Raw genomic sequence first — 12,508 nt, forward strand, 5'->3', positions numbered from 1 at the left:
AGTAAACAGGCACTTACGTTTTTGATGACGACATTTAGAACGCAGCTCCTTAAGTTCAGCCAGGAACCAGGGAGCAGAAGATTTGGTTCTGGTCAAAGTTTAGATCTTAATGGGGCGATTGAGTCTAAAGAGGAGGAAACCCAAATGTCAAAGCTTTCTGGCGAATAACACAATGGGGGACATTGAGTTCTGTTTGGAAGTACAAAGAGCTCTTTCAAACTTGGCTGGAGTAATCTTTTTTTTTTTTAAATGTATTTATTTGTACATTTTGGAAGTACAACAAGAATAACAATCCCCTGTCCTATAACAACATTATCACCAAAGACCCCGACTCTAGTGCATCAGAATCCGGCAATGTTATAAACTAATAAGCCACAATAGGTAAGTTGTAGGGGCCATGAACCACAGCTGTCTGCATTCGGGAAATGAACAAATACAACCAACATCAACGTAGCATGGCGGATGGAGCAGGCAAGGTGACACCGGCAAACGTCCACTATTCGCATCTTCTTACAGTCAGGGTGACACAACCATTCCCAAAGTTCGTTGCAATGGACTCAAGCACCTGTCACTCAATAAGCCGTCTCGAGGTACTCACGCAACGGCGCACAAATATCTTGCGGTATAGAACCCTCAGGCGCCAACTCCCAGAACGTCTCCAGCTGTTCTCGGCAGTAAGCAGCATCACGCAGCCAGTCAGTGACCCGAGGAGGGTGGCCGCGCCCCCAGCATATCGCAACTCTGCGTTTCGCTAAAAGCAGCAGCATGCCCAACAGTTTCCGCTGAGCCGACGGCACCAAGTCCACACTGCCCAGCAGCGCCAGCACAGGCAAGAGAGCCAGCTTAAGCCCAGTCATATCACCAATCACATGTGCAACTTCCAGCCAGAAATCATGCACTTCACCACATTGCCACGCTAGGTGGAAAAAGTCTGCATCTGGGCATGACATCACTCACAGGAAGCATCCGTCCTCAACCCCATAGCACACAGACCCCGGGGGGTGTAATAAAGACGCTGCAGAAACTTGAAGTGGATTAATCGCAGATGATAGTTTGGCGAGAGCGCCCTCATATGCGCACAACACTTCTTCCATGTCTCATCAGAGATTGCCTTTCCCACATCCGCCTCACATTTAACCTTAGCAGACATTGCAAATGCATCCCTCTGATCCTGCATGCATCCATATAGCTTCGTGACTAGCTTCCTCGGTGTCTGTGCGCTCCATACTACCTCCAATACTCGACACAGCTCCGGGGATGCCGGAGACCCTTAATATCGCACCCGGAGCATCGCACACACCCGCAGCACATATAGCCTATGCAGGGCACCATCAGAACCATTTCTCAGCGCCACCTCCGGAGAGATCAACCATCCATCCACAAACCAGTCCCCCAAGAGGGACAAATCCGAGTCGCGAAGATAGGTCCGCAGCCGCAAGTCACGTATCAGCTGCTCATCAGCTACAGCAGCCACCTCCATCGACGGCGCAAATGGCTCACGCACACCAGATCGCTTCAAAAGTGCCCGCCATGCCCCAACAGTGCATGCCACAGTATCCACCCCCGAGGTCGAGGCCGAGAGAGACCCCCGAACACTCGCATCAAGTCATCTGGACATACCCCGTCATTCTCAGGAGCGAGATGCGGCATATAACGAAAAGGACGGATCCAACCATACGAAAATGGGCTTGTGCACAGTAGTAATAAAGCTCCATATCTGGAGCGGCAAGTACGCCCAGTTCAAACGGCAGCGTTAAATTCTCACATGCAATTCTGAGTTGGCGACCCGCCCAGACCAGACGAATCATGGCAGATCGGAGACGCCTCAAAAACACGCTGTAAGGACCAGGGGGAGATTTACAAACAAGTACAATATTTTGGGTAGCACAATCATTTTGGCAATGGCTATTCATCCTATCAGCGACAGTGGCAAGGGACGCCACATCTCAATCCTATCTTCCAGCCAGGACATGACTGTACCGTAATTAGCCGTCCAAAGTATCTCAACGTCACAGCTCAGACAGACTTCCAAGTACTTCACCGGGCCGTCAGCCCATGCAATAGGATATCGGGACAAAAAGCCCACCACACCCGACGACAGTGGTAGCACCACAGATTTAGACCAGTTGATTGCTATACCTGAAAATTCACCAAACCGTACAATATCATCCAGCAAAACATCCAGCTCTCGCACATACAACGCAGTGTCATCGGCGTACATGGAGATCAAGATGGGCCGCTGCCGAAACGGTATCCCTCTGTCATCATACGGCTGCCGCAAACTGGCAGCGATTGGCTCCATCGCTATCGCGAACAGCAACTGGGACAAAGAACATCCTTGCCGTGTCCCCCTGGCCACCCGAAATGGGGCTGGCATGCCTCCATTCAGACGAAGTCGAGCAACAGGCTCTGTTTACAGCATTCGGATCCAGCCCACGAAACGCAGGCTTAAGCCCACCCGACTCAAGAGTGCAAACAGATATTCCCATACCAATGAATCAAAGGCCTTCGTGGCATCTAAAAACACTGCTGCAGCATCATCATCAGCAGTAGTCGACCCAGCAACCGCAACGAACGTCTGCAAATTGTGCGCCGTGGACCGCCCCGGGACAAACCCAGACTGATCAGGAAGCACCAACCTCGTCATCAGTGGCTGCAACCGCGCCGCAGTCATCTTGGCCACGTTAATCATAGAGAGTGGGCGATAGGAGTCACAACTTAGGGGGTCCTTGCCCGGCTTAGGGATCGTAACGATCATTGCCTCCCGACGAGAGGCCGGAAGAATCCCATTCTCCATAGCTTCTGCATATACCTCCAGGAGATGAGGTGCTAGTATATCAGAGTATTCTTTATAGAACGTTTGGGTCAGGCCATCAAGGCCAGGGGACTTATCTCCAGGCAGGGCACGAAGCGCAGCCTTCACCTCCTCCAACGAAAAAGGTGCATCGAAATATGCCCTATGGGCAGCCTCAAACCAGAGTAAACTAATCTCTGAAAATTAAGCCTGTATAACCTCGGCTTGCCATAGGTCGGGCGCAGAATATAAATTTGAAAAAAACTTAGTAAACACTTGCATGACTCCATCTGTCCCCATCACATGTTCACCTTTCGAATTATCTATTTTAGTTACATAACTACTGGCCCAAGGCTTGCACAGCAAGTTAGCTAAAGTGCGTCCAGCCCTCTCTCCCTCTCCGTAGCACCTCGCCCTGGCAAAGCCTCCCAAGAAACATATATCCCTCTCCGAAGCCTCCTCATACAAGGAAACTATACGCCGGAGTTCTGCCAGTGTGTCTCTAGACCAGTCCACCACCAACCGGGCCTCCAGTTCTGCAATCCGCGCCTCCAGGTCGGCCCACTCCCGGCGCAACCCTTGCAGCACGCCATGTTGCTTCGAAATACAGCTCCCGCGGACAACCACTTTAAAGGCCTCCCACAGCATGCCCGCCGAGCTCACAGAGCCACCGTTCGCCTCAAAGTAGAGGACGATATCCTGACGAATCTCCTCCCGGAACATCTTATCCCTTAAGTCCCTCTGGGGCAAACGCCACATAAACGCACATCTCGGTCCGCCTGGAATTGCCAGATCCAGCTTGGCCAGTGAATGGTCCGACAACGTACGCGCCATGTGCTCCACCGTACGCATCCCGGGAGCCCAACCAGCGATCAATGCGAGACCAACTGCTATGCACATAGTTGACACACGTGCCCTCTCTAGCGCCTCCATGTTTCATCCGCAAGGTGTCTACCAATGCACCATCTTCCATAACTGCAGTAAGAGCTTGAGCCGCTGCCACATGCTGTATCCTGGCCAAATTCTCCCTGTCGCGCTCCGCATCTAGAATTACGTTAAAGTCACTTCCCCAGATCACAGCCCCACCTCCCAACGACTCAGCCAGCCGCCAGACCTCGTTAAAGAAATCCGGGTCGACTGTGTTAGGACTATACACAACCACTAATCTACAAGGCCTGTCCAGCAACACACCACTCATCAGCACAGAACGCCCATTGGGATCTACTATAGTTCGCCGAGTGCGCCATTGCAGTCCCCTGTGCAGCAGAATTGCCACTCCTCTGGCATACCTCGGATATACCGCTCTGTGGCATTCCCTAACCCATCCAGCCTTCAAGCTATGCATCATGTCCTCCACCAAGTGAGTTTCTTGCAACATACAAATATCTACATTCTGGCACTTAACGTACGCAGACATGAGCCGCGCCTTGCGTCCATTGTTCAGGCCACGCACATTCCAGGTAGGGCAACGGACCATTGTCACCCCGTCCTGTTCATCCAAACACTCCTATCAGTACCAGAACATGCAGCCGCCCCACCAGCCAACCCAGCCAACGCAGACACAATAAACGGAAAGAAAACATCCAATTTACTGGAATTAACAGAAAAGCACATAAACCCACCCCCTCCCACGCAGATCCCCCAACCGGGTCAAGCCAAATAACCCTCCCCCTTAACCCAGAAAACTAAGAAAGAACACGATAACTGTCCCACGAGACTCATCGACGGGGCGAACAGCTAGCCACCCAACCCAAACCCAAATGCAGTTTCCCTCCATGCTGCACCTTCAGTTTTGCAGGATAGATAAGGGAAAACCTTGCGTCTGTCTGGCCGAGCGAGCGCTTGATCGGCAAAGAGGCCCTGCGCACAACCTGCACCCCCGGAGTATAGTCCGGAACAAACTGCAACTCAGTATTTTTATACAGCACTGGGCGCCGCTCCCGAGCCAGCCGTAGGATAGTGTCTCGATCACGATAATTCAATAGGCAAATAATGATGGGGCAAGGAGGGGTGCCAGGTGGAGGCCGAGGGCCCAGAGACCGATGCGCTCTCTCCACCACCAACAAACGGGAGAGCTGACCGGGAAAGAGTTCAGAGAGCATACGTTCAATAAAGTCTTCCATTCTGCCTATGTCAGTAGACTCAGGAAGGCCAATCAGTCTGACGTTGTTGTGGCGCTAGCGAGCTTCCAAATCTTCATTCTTATTACGTATCACCTCTAACACCTTCTCCATTTGCAACAATTGTGCGCGTTCGCCCTGACACTGGTCCTCTATATCCAAAGAATGTGCCTCCAACCGATCCAACATAGAATCATGGTCATCTACCCTTGTGTTAATGTGATCAAGCTGCTCTGTTAGATGGTCAAGCTTGGTGTCAATTCCTGTCAGACTGGATTTCAAATCCAAAAACATGGCCCTGACTGACATGTCAGTGGATGCGGCCTCCAACGATTCGTCTCCCTGTTGTGCTGAAGGGGTCCCCCCTTCCTCCGTCCCCCATCAAAGGAAATCTTTGCTTGCCGCTGTTCCGCCTTTCCCATCCTGCGACACCGAGGTACCCTGGCCAGAATCCTAAGCACGGGCAGCAAAGGCCACAGTCAAACTCCCAGGGCCAGCCAGCAATTCCTTCTCCAACGCAAGCTTCCTCCGGCCAGCGGGCCCCCTCCAGCCCAGGCCCGGCAGTCCCCAGTCCCAGCCCAGCACCAACAAGCCAAGGCGCTAGTGGCCGAGGCGGGAAGCCGGGCCCAGCAATTGCGCAGTTCTCCTCTAACCGGCCCCGCCAGGCCAGAAATGCGTACCACTGGTTCCAATGCACGTCTTCAGGTGGCTACCAGGCCCAACCCGGCCAGCACAGCTCCTCTCACCAGGCCGGCCGGGTCTCCACCAACGTACGGCTAGCAAGCTGCCAACCAGTCAGCAGCCACCAGGGTCCACAGCTCCACTATGTACAGCAGGGACCCCACCGCCACTCCCAGCTCACAGTCGGGGCCTGACCGGCCTCCTACACCACCAGCCGCCAAATCCTTCAGGGCACACCAGGCCCACCCCCTGGTAGGCCCCGGTGCCCAGGGCCCCACCAGACCGTCACAGCCCCAGGAGCACCCAGTTGCCGGCAGCCAAGAACCGCAGGGGGGCTGCGGTACGATGCTACTGCTGGTCCAGCCTCGCCGTTAACCAACGGAAGCAACCAGCGCGCCTCCACTGTCGGCAGCCAATCCCGCCGCTGGGTTGCCGATCAGACCAGAAGGGCCGAAGGCCGGCAACCGAACGCCACGCGTCTCCCGGCTCCTCCCGGCCAAGCCTTTCACCTCGGCCGCCAGCTCTTCACGGTGGCGGCAGGGGGCCACCTTCACGGCCTCCGCCAGCCGCAACAGTGTCTCCGCTGCGCCGCCCGGCCAGCAGGACGCAGGATTCGCCGTCCTGAAGGTGAAATGTTCCGTCGATGCCCCAGGCCGAGCAGAGCCACTGAGTGCTGGCCATCCTGCTGGCAGGCAAGCTCCGCCCCCCTGCTTGGCTGGAGTAATCTTACTCACATTTCTGCACATAATGTGCTTTAGCAGGATTTGGTTAACCTTAGAATAAACCAAGGGGATTCTAAAGAAAATTATGTGATGGGCTGTCCAGCTCAGAGGACGTATATATCATTAATACTAAAATCAGGATAATTAGGAAAACATGCCATCCAAGGTGTGATCTGAAGAGTGAGTAGGACTCATATCTTTTTGAGACAGATCAAAATAGAGCACTACCTCAGTGAGGCCGTATCCTTATTAGATGCATCATCAAAGTGAAAGTTAAAATCCCCTAAAATAGTGGTGAATCTACAGTTTAGATAGGGTTCAATATACTGACTCCAAACTCCAAAGAAATTGGCCCTTAAGCTTGGCAGTCTGTAAACTCGAATCCCAGAAAAATGTCTCCTTAACAGAGAGCGTAAGTTAAAAAAAACTGCCTCAATGTCATCTTTGCTGTTAAGAAGTATAAGCTCCAATGTGCAACCAAGAGAGTTGCTAAAAATAATTGCAAGTCCCCCACCCATCCAGCCTTGGTGATCTTGTCTGAGAATGGCATAACCAGGAGGAACAGCATCAATGACATCGGGATCAGAATCAGCCTTAGCCCAAGACTCAGTAATAAAAAGACAATCAAGAGATTCAGTTAGATTGAGATCACGTGTTTCAATATTGTGTTCAATTAGGGAGCGAGTGTTTAAGAAGCCAAATTGCAACTTTCCAGAGTTTATGGCTGCTACACAAAGGTTATTGGCCCAAGAAATGTGTGAATTAACGTTTTTTTGTCACGTTCTGCTAAGCATGTATTAGACATAAACAAAAGTCACAGTTGGAACAGTGCTTTCTAGAAGGATTAGAAACATCCAGAACCATAGGACAGACCGCCTGAGAGTTTCCGACCTGCAAGTCAAATAGCTGCTTGCATGACAGACAGTACACCTGATTCAGGTCAGAATTTGGGTGAAAACCAGCAGCATGCCTGGTAGCTGGCGCCGTCCAGGCATGGATGGACGCAGAGAGGCTTGCCTTAGTCGCACCGTTGGTGCACCAGCGGCTGGTCCACACTGGCATGCAGAAATAAGGTGGAGAACAGGAAGTAAGTTGGCCACTAGCACGCTAACCTGCACAAAATGAGTGCAGAGACCAGAGGAGAAGAAAGAATGAGCTCAGTACCCTCTCTGCACAATCAGTCAAAAGACTGTTGCAAACCGGAAGGTGTCAAGAAACAAACAAAAGACTCGCCAACCCTTCAACACAATTCCTCCAAAAGTGCCAAGAATAGCAGGAAATTAAAAGAGAACTAAGTGGTATTTTATTTTTAAACTTTTGATACACAAACATTATTTAGAAAAATAGTGCACTACCAAAAAGCACATCACATAAAAAATTAAAATATTCAACTTTGCAGCTTAACAATCTAAAAAGTTCATATGGCGCCTACTGAGTGGAGCAGGAGCCGGGAAGCCGGGGTATGCTGCGCGTCCGCACTGGCATGCTGAATATAAGGTGGAGGACAGGAAGTAAGTTGGCCACTAGCATGCTAGCCTGTACAACACAGGTGCAGAGACCGGAAGAGAAGAAGGAATGAGCTTGGCACACTCTTTGCACAATCAGTCAAAAGGCTGCTTCAGAGAGGAGGATGTCAAGAAACAAACAAAAGCCCGCCAGCCTGTCAGCACAACCCCCACAAAAGCGTCAAGAATAGCAGGAAAATAAAAGAGCACAAAGAGATATTTATTTTTAAAATGTGTGATACACAAAAAATATTTATCAAAATAGTGCCCTACCAAGAAACCACATCACATAAAAACTTAAAAAGTTCAACTTTGCAGCTTAACAATAAAAAAATTAATATAGTGCCTACTGAGTGTAGCGGGAGCTGGGAAGCCAGGGTCCACAGCGCGTCCGTGATGGCATGCTGAATATAAGGTGGAGGACAGGAAGTAAGTTGGCCACTAGCATGCTAGCCTGCACAACACAGGTGCAGAGACCGGAAGAGAAGAAGGAATGAGCTTGGCACACTCTTTGCACAATCAGTGAAAAGGCTGCTTCAGAGAGGAGGATGTCAAGAAACAAACAAAAGCCCGCCAGCCTGTCAGCACAACCCCCACAAAAGCGTCAAGAATAGCAGGAAAATAAAAGAGCACAAAGAGATATTTATTTTTAAAATGTGTGATACACAAAAAATATTTATCAAAATAGTGCCCTACCAAGAAACCACATCACATAAAAACTTAAAAAGTTCAACTTTGCAGCTTAACAATAAAAAAATTAATATAGTGCCTACTGAGTGTAGCGGGAGCTGGGAAGCCAGGGTCCACAGCGCGTCCGTGCTGGCATGCTGAATATAAGGCAGAGAACAGGAAGTAAGTTGGCCACTAGCATGCTAACCTGCACAAAGTGTGTGCAGAGACAAGAAGAGAAGAAAGAATGAGCTTCACACGCTCTCTGCACAGTCAAAAGGCTGCAGCGGACCAGAGGGTTTTAAGAAACAAATAAAAGACCCCTCCAGCCCTTCAGCACAACTCCCCCAAAAAACACCAAGAATAGCGGGAAAATAAAAGAGCACTAAGAGGTATTTTATTTTTTAAATGTGTGATACACAAAAATTTATTATCAAAATAGTGTGCTACCAAGAAAGCACATCACATAACAATTTAAAATATTCAACTTTGCAGCTTAACAATGAAAAAATTCAAATAGCACATAATGAGTGTAGCAGGAGCCGGGAAGCCGAGGTCCGCTGCACGTCCACACTAGCATGCAGAATCTAAGGCGGAGAACAGAAAGTAGGTTGGCCACTAGCACGCTAACCTGCACAAAACGGTTGCGGAGACCGGAAGAGAAGAAAGAATGAGCTTGGCACTCTCTCCGCACAATCAATCAAAAAGGCTGCAGCGGACTGGAAGGTGTCAAGAAACAAAAGGCCCCACTAACCCGTCAGCACAATCCCCCCAAAACCGACAAGATTAGCCCGAAATAATAGAGCACTAAGAGGTATTTTATTTTTATTTTTTAAAATGTGTGATACACAAAAATTATTTATCAAAATAGTGCGCTACCAAGAAAGCACATCACATAAAAATTTAAAACATTCCACTTCCCAGCTTGACAATTAAAAAATTCATACAGCGCCTAGCAAGTGTAGCGGGAGCCGGGAAGCCGGGAGGTGAGCATTAAAGGAGGACTCTTTCCCTCAAATTCCAAGTTTTCACTGCTTTATGATCCTACCATCTGTCATTGTTTCCAAACTTCTATGATACAGGTACCTTAACAGGTTGCCTATTTGTGTGTCTGTCATTTCCTCCCTATAGGTGTTTTCCATATAAATATTTGCCTTGTGTGGTCTGAGTAAATTTACCAGTTTTCTGATCTATTTCTGTTTCTAAATGTTTTCTGGAGACCATTCCCTATTATTTTGTATTCCTAGGGATGTTACTTGCTGGCTTTCTTATTCAGAATATTCCTGTTGTCAGTGATCAAGTACAGATCAAACATAAGTGGTCTTCATCATTGAGAAATATCGCACTTGCCATCATCTTGACCAGAGCTGGACTTGGGCTTGATTCAAAGGTAGGCTCTTATAAGTATGTCAGAGGTTTAATGTCAATGTTCTGTATTTCTTTTGTGGAATCCTAAGGTGCAATTATGACATATTTCAGCTGATTCATTTTTTTGCAGAGAAATCTTTTTTGAGAAAGTGAATACAAGTAGACATTATATTTGAAATCTTGAGAACATTCTTTGAGTGGAAAATCCTAATGCCATTACTAATGTGGGAAAAAAAGGATAGTAACTCTTTAGTTCAGACGCTAAAGCAGGGATCGCCAAACTTTTGTGTTGAAAGAAAATCTTCCAGAGATACTAATATTATTAGAGTTTTAATACTGACAACATCGAACAAGATTGCATTAGGCTCCACCTTATGAAAGACTACAGGCAGTGTTCACCTCAGCGCCTCAGGAAGGGTTCCCAGCAAAAATACAAAAATGCTTTTCAATAATAAATATCTCTGCTTTGGTAATGCATAACAGCCATAGTTGCAACGCCCCGCCACCAAGTTATTATTACTAATAGGTCTCTCAGAACATCAGCTTGTGAGTTCTGAAAGTACACACATTCTTTTCTTGAATACACACTTTTCAATTTTGGTGTAGGGGCGGCTCCTCCATAAGGGCGGAGGAGTGTCACCCCCGCTGGCAGCAATCGCTGCAAATCCTTTCACAAAGAAAGGATATTAAACTCTGTTTATTATCCTTTCCTTGTGAAAGGGGCGGGCATTGGGGGTGACGAACAGAGGGGAGCGCTGTCTCGGGCCGGCCAAATACACATGTGCACAGTGCTCTCTCCAGCACGGCAACAGAGTTAGAATAGTTGTCTTAGTTGATCAGCTGCGTGTCTTTTGTAGGTGGCAAACATCTTGGAGGAAATCTTGACGTTTTACGTACATTCAGATCAACGATTAAATGTTTCTCTGACATTAATAGTTTTAACAAGCTCCACAGCTTGACTTCTGAAAAAGGGTGGACTAATATACTGCCCTAGTAATGTGAAAATTAGAAATTGCATGATATGGGAGAAGGATGTCATGTAAGCAGTATTGTGCCTTATGAAAAATCATGTACAGAGTCCAGTGGCAGATGGAGCTCTGTAATGCGGCGTACCAAATTATTAGCTTCTAAGAAAGCATCTTACATATCACCTGTTGTAAACCTCTAGATACCTTGGAGATTAAGTGATTGCTGAACTATTGTGGCAAAAAAGTTTTATAATGTAAAATAAGTGAGGTCCCTTGTAGTGAGAAGCAGATTCATCACCTCATCAAAACTCTGTCAGGCTACTTTATTTGACCAAGAATAGGGTTCTGCAAAGCAGACAGTGAACATTGCAAGGGTGCTGGCCAGCGGGACCCCTGCACTGCCCATGCCAAGTGCATGAGCAGTGCAGGGGCCACCCTCGAGCCACCCTAGCACCCGTTCTCCTCCATCCCTTTCATGGCGGTGCTACCGCCATGAAATGGCTGGCAGAGAACGAGGTTGTAATCCCCGCCCTGGCGGATTAGGACCACCGCAACCACCAGACGGCCGGGATCTCTGATCGGCGGCGGACTGAGCCCCATATGCAAGTCTGGTGGTCTACTGACTACCAGACTTGTAATGGAGGCAAGTGTCTTCAAATATGAACCTGATTCTCTATCTAAACAAAGATGACTATCTTCAAGACAAGATCAGGAACAAAACCACTGACCTATGCCCTTTGATTGTGCAGACTTCTGCCTCATACTGTGAACTATTTATTATTCCAGGACTGGCAAAACTGCTTACAATGCATTTTTTTCCAGATACTATACAGTTATTTTTTGCTCTCAAAGCGAAAATCACAATCATGATACAAAGATCATTGTATGAGTCCTTTAGTGAGCAGCATGACTCAAACAGTATAGATGAGCGACTCAAATAAATCTATGCCAGAAGTGTAGAAGGACTCATTAGTAAAGAGTGAACTGATGGTCTCCAAGTTATTTTATTATGCTCTTGAAAGGCAGTGAGAAGTATGCTGTCATTTATATTCCAGTTCCACATGGACATGACCAAAGAACACAACTGGATGACCCTAATCCCAAATCTTTGCTCAGGTGTAATATTACATTCATGTTATTGACGCCAAACAGATCACACCTCTGTAAACGTAGTAAAAGAAACTATTTTATGTCCAACACCCTGCTGTGACTTAAACTGTTTTCCACAAATTGTTGAAAGTGGCCTTCTGGGATTATCCTGATCCACTGTCCTCATCCCAATTGATTTAAGCATTAATGGTCAGAGCAAGAGCAACACTTTTGCGGTAAATAGATTTTATGTCCCACAGGGTTGGAACAGTAGAAAAGCTGAAAAGTACTGATGCCTTTCAACTTGATCTCTATCCCTTTGCCTACTTGGATGGACATTGTGATTTCCTTTATTTCACCACGAGCCCTACTTGTAGAACATTTTGTATGCACAAGACATTTGGTTGCAGAACATCTTAGAGTCAACCAACTTGCTTTGTCTCCTCTATAATCCTAAACATTGGTATCCAAATAGCTGGTATCCTTTCTAGAGAGTGAATGGAGTGTATTTTAAGAGCAGTTGAAGACTTTAGAGGCCCTGTTCGGAGGCAAGACACTAATTAACAAATCATCTGTATTTTATTGGGCATTT

General features: G+C 47.9%; 1 protein-coding gene across 1 annotated transcript in view; it reads left to right on the forward strand.

The window, feature by feature from the left end:
- LOC138289871 (sodium/hydrogen exchanger 9B2-like) overlaps positions 1–12,508 on the forward strand; it is a 301,774-nt gene that overhangs the window by 121,556 nt on the left and 167,710 nt on the right. The window contains exon 5 of the mRNA XM_069230202.1: positions 9,739–9,881. Coding sequence (XP_069086303.1) covers positions 9,739–9,881 — 143 coding nt within the window. The remainder of the gene's footprint in view (positions 1–9,738; positions 9,882–12,508) is intronic.

This window comes from Pleurodeles waltl, chromosome 1_1, assembly GCF_031143425.1.
Source record: "Pleurodeles waltl isolate 20211129_DDA chromosome 1_1, aPleWal1.hap1.20221129, whole genome shotgun sequence".
Classification (NCBI taxonomy): Eukaryota; Metazoa; Chordata; class Amphibia; order Caudata; family Salamandridae; genus Pleurodeles; species Pleurodeles waltl.